General features: G+C 49.4%; 1 protein-coding gene across 1 annotated transcript; it reads right to left on the bottom strand.

Moving 5' to 3' along the window:
- Positions 1–1,020: 1,020 nt before the first annotated feature.
- On the bottom strand, positions 1,021–3,208 carry LOC117541092 (protein ANTAGONIST OF LIKE HETEROCHROMATIN PROTEIN 1-like). Its single transcript, XM_034208184.1, has 2 exons — positions 3,035–3,208; positions 1,021–2,420 (listed from the first exon to the last, which is right to left on the bottom strand). Exons 1-2 carry the CDS (start codon positions 3,148–3,150, stop codon positions 1,508–1,510), a joined length of 1,029 nt encoding a protein of 342 aa, XP_034064075.1. The 5' UTR covers positions 3,151–3,208; the 3' UTR covers positions 1,021–1,507.
- Between the last annotated feature and the right edge of the window lie 1,301 nt (positions 3,209–4,509).

Below are 4,509 nucleotides of genomic sequence, written 5' to 3'. Positions count from 1 at the left end.
TGTCTCAGTACCTGTAATATGTGCAATAACAATAAAGTTGAATCTAATCTTGAGCAGGAACAAATGTATTTACTTAGTACATATCTTACATTAACGATTAAACACATGTGTGCATTCTTTATAAATGCAAACCGAGTCAAGCCGACTCCGGAGGTGGCGGTATGCACCTTAAAGTTGTTTGCAATCCGCCAAAAAACCGAGAGAAGAAGAAGACGAAGCCGACTCCGAGCTGTCCGACTTCAGGCGAGCTTTTTGAGACCTCCCCCGGCTGCGATCGGCTACTCTCGTCTACTTTCGAGGCGAGCCGCAACGCGTCTCAAACAAGCCTAACGGAGCGTCCACACAGCAGCGTGCGTTGACGCTTGGAGGTGGGCGTATCTGAAGCTTGGGGATTTTTTGCGAGCAACACGACCAACAACCAATCACATGAATCTCCCGCCCCCGACATACAAAGCAATAGCAATGTTAAAACGAAGTAAACTGGATATAAAATCCCCAAACAGGCGAAACCCTACCAGTTTCACCCACTGTCTCTGCCTCCTCCCTCCATGCCTCGCTCCTCCGGTTTGTATCCCGGTAGATGAACAGAGACTGATCATACAGCACCGGGTGATTCACTACCGCTACAATGAATTTCCCCTCAATTTTTTTGAATATGAGGAAATGACCTGCGTAGTCTCTCCCAGCATACACGCGGTTTGATTGGCTATGCGATTGTACTGGCAGATTTGAATAAACGGGATTTCATTGGCTGACGCCTCCGTCGAGGCGTCAAAAGTTGAACATTGCTCAACTTTTGACGCCAGCAACGCTCCACGTCGCTTCCCAAAATGCATTTCGGCTAAAAGTGACGTCACCCCATTCAAAGTGAATGGGCAGAAGCGTTGGAAGCTTCAACGCACGCCGCTGTGTGGACGGGCCGTTACGGCCCGTCCACACAGCGGCGTGCCTCTTGCCTTCATTGCGAAGGATGTCCATGGCAAAGAAGTTAAGGCTGAAATTTGCCATTCATAAGGCATTTTTTGAAGCAGAGCAGGAGGAAGACTGATTAATCACTTTTTTTTGTTATTTACAGCCATACTGATCCACACTACATGTTTTACACTCATCACTGCACACACTTCACTCACAATATTACATATACATTATTATAAATAAAAGTTATTTAAAGTATGTTATGGCTATACTGTGTCTTCACTTGTTCATGTCGTTTGTCAGTTACAACATACGGAAGATACAGAAGCTTCATGTATGTCGATGTATAATGTGCTGTCTTCTGTATAATTGTTCATGTGAAAACCTGTTGAAATCATGAGTGGTTTATCAGTAAAAACAGGGCTGAAGGAAAAAGGTTGTTAGCAATGCATAATATCAATTTAAGAAACATGTTTATTAGGAATGTTTGTTTTTAAAATGGCTCATTTGGAATATTTGCTTTTTAAAGAAAATATGGGTAGCTCTTAAAAGAGCTTTTGGTTTGGAGGCTCTTAAAAGAGCCATGGTGACCCTACACCACATTCTGCTGCCATGGCACTGCACCCTCCTCATTGAAATAGCTGCAGAAGACCTCCCGCAGTTGGATGGATCTGCGTGTGGCGTTGTTGGAGCCCATCCTCGGTGCATCACGCAGGGTTGGATTAGCTGGAGCTTCATCCGTGGACTCTGCGATAGGTGTGCGTGATGTCCTTCCTATCGTCTTCCTGCGGAGGAAGTTGTGCAACACACAGGTGGCCTTCACACACAACTCTGCTACCTCCGGGCTGGTGGTGATGACACGCCGGAACATTCTCCACTGAGATGAGAGGATGCCAAACGCACATTCAACCACCAACCTGGCCCGGCTGAGGCGGTAGTTGAACACCCTCCTCTCGCGTGTGATCTGGCGTCCAGGGAATGGACGCAGCAGGTTGTCCAGCAGCGGAAAAGCCTCATCTCCAATCAACACATGGGGAAGAAGGCCGAGCCGCTCTGCTCCTGGGATGACGGTGTCAGGTGGTAGCCGCATACTGCCATCTCTGAGGCTCTCTCCAAATGCAGAATTCCGCAGGCTCCCACTGTCGCTGCTCCTTCCAAAGCCTCCAACATCCACTACCCTGAAGAGGTACTGGGCATCCACGACAGCCAGCAGTACCAAGGAGTGGGTGGACTTGTAGTTGAAGTACAGGGACCCAGAATTTGCCGGAGCCTGGATCACCACGTGCTTCCCATCAATGGCACCAACGCAATTCGGAAAGTTCCAGCGCTCCTGGAACCCAGCAGCGATGGCTCTCCAGTCCTCGGTCTGTGGTACCGGCATGGTTTCCTCAACCAGGGCGGTCCAGATGGCACCCGCAACCTCCCTGACAATGACAGCCACGGTTGCATGCCCGACCCGATAGCTGAATGCTATGGTCCTGTATGAGTCACCGGTTGCCAGGTACCTGAGAAAAAAATAATATACATGATTAAAAAAAAGTATATGTCCCCACACACACAGACCACAGACACACACACAGACCCCCCCAACAAACACACACACACAGACCCCACACACAGACCCCCCCACACACACAGAGACACACACCCCACACACACAGACACCCCCAGACCACCCCCCAACACACACAGACCACAGAGACACACACCCCACACACACAGACCACCCCCCCAACACACACACACAGACCACACACACACAGACCACAGAGACACACACCCCACACACACAGACCCCCCCCAGACCACCCCCCAACACACAGACCACAGAGACACACACCCCACACACACAGACCACCCCCCCAACACACACAGACCACAGACACACACACAGACCACAGAGACACACACACAAACAGACACACACAGACCCCCCCCCCCCCCCCCACACACACACGCCATGTACACAGGGGAGCAATACTGTATTTACCTAGCTATCTTAATTAATGTCATCCATCTGAACTAAATCACAGACTTCATTCATCATTCATCCATGGCATGCATTCTCTCTCTTTATATACAGAGTCAGGTTAAAGAAGTAGAAATACACAAAACGTACCGTAGGCAGATGGCGAGTCGCTCGGCGGGTCCGATTGACAAACGCATATGGGTGTCTGCCTTTGAAATCAGTGGACCCACTTTTCCGAGCAACTCGTCGAACACGTCTTTGCTCATCCTGAAGTACTGCTGAAACAGTACATCATCCAGGCGGAGCTCTTGGACAAGAACGTGGTATTCCCCCCGTTGCAGACGTTTTCTGAGTATCGGATGTACCCAACAGCGACGCACACTACATGGCCTCCTGCGAGACATTGCATACACTAAAGCCACCCTTGCTACTACACTTGCCCGTGCTACCCTTGCTACAAAACTGGCATCCATTTTGGCAATAGTGGAGAAGAACCGGGCTTTTCCTTTTTTGCTATGTCGGGGGCGGGAAATGTATGTGATTGGTTGTTGGTCGCGTTGACTCCCCAAGCTTCAGACACGCCCACCGCCAAGCGTCAACGCACGCCGCTGTGTGGACGGTCCGTAAGGGCTCTGACATGAACGTGCCGGGCGGCGCGGTCCCGTGGGTTAGATGCGCGTTCACAATGCAGAGGGAAATAACTCTCAGAATAACGTTATTAGCACATTATTACAACTTGAGGAACGAATGTTTTTAATAAGGGCTATACAAGTGTTCATACTGGGTAGTTTATTTAGTTTAAAAAAAATTATCCAACGAGTTACAGACCACTCTTTCCCCATGTAAGTCAATGGGAAAAAGTGTTTCCGGGCCTGGCAACCAAACGGAAGTGTAGTACCGCCGTTTGGCCAGCACGAATATTTTCATCTGAGTCCGGCGCACTTCCTGGGGGCTTGGGTAAAAACCACCAATGAGCGCTCAGCTCGAGATACCAGCGAGTTGTTTCCCCATCAAGCATTTCGCTTCCGCAGCCCGTGGAGAGGAACTGCGCCGCCTCGCCTCGCTCTCTCAAGGCAGCGGGCGTCTTTGTCCCGCGAGATTTCAACGTCTCATGTAGGCGAGCCTCCAGAGCAAGTCGGACAAAATGACTAACCATCATGCAACGCACTAGCAAGACGTTGATCGCAACTGCGCAGGTCTCGCTTGTCTCAAACAAGCCTATTACGTCTCAACGTAGACTTCAGCGGAATATCAAAACAGTGGTCCGGGGTGCAAAACGCATCAATGACAGCGACCCTCTACCACACAAAACAACATCATTTATATAAACACCTATCATGACAGGGCACCCACAGCCAAGTAGCAATTACAAATGAATTAAGTCGGCACGGCAGCCCACATTGAAAATGACTTAGGCCTACCTTTGATGATCAAATCACTGAAACACAAAGTCCATCCTCCTGTCCTTTTGGATGAAGCACTTGATGGCGGGTCATGCAGCTGATCCTTTGCCACTTGTTGGAGATTTAAAGGGATAACTGGTCCGCTTTTCAAATCTCCGCGCGTTCCTATGAAGCTGGTTATAATACAGGAAGGAATCCATATCTACAAAGTAACCGTTAACA

The sequence above is a fragment of the Gymnodraco acuticeps genome, unplaced genomic scaffold, assembly GCF_902827175.1.
Source record: "Gymnodraco acuticeps unplaced genomic scaffold, fGymAcu1.1, whole genome shotgun sequence".
Classification (NCBI taxonomy): domain Eukaryota; kingdom Metazoa; phylum Chordata; class Actinopteri; order Perciformes; family Bathydraconidae; genus Gymnodraco; species Gymnodraco acuticeps.
The sequence above is the reverse complement of the archived record's forward strand: the minus strand, read 5'-3'. Positions and strand labels throughout refer to the sequence as shown.

Bases quoted from the DNA above. Each gene is read 5' to 3' on its own strand.
- LOC117541092 (XM_034208184.1), bottom strand. From the start codon at position 3,150: ATGAGCAAAGACGTGTTCGACGAGTTGCTCGGAAAAGTGGGTCCACTG. The intron at 2,421-3,034 runs GTACGTTTTGTG...TTTTTTTCTCAG, and splicing joins CGACTCGCCATCTGCCTACG to GTACCTGGCAACCGGTGACT.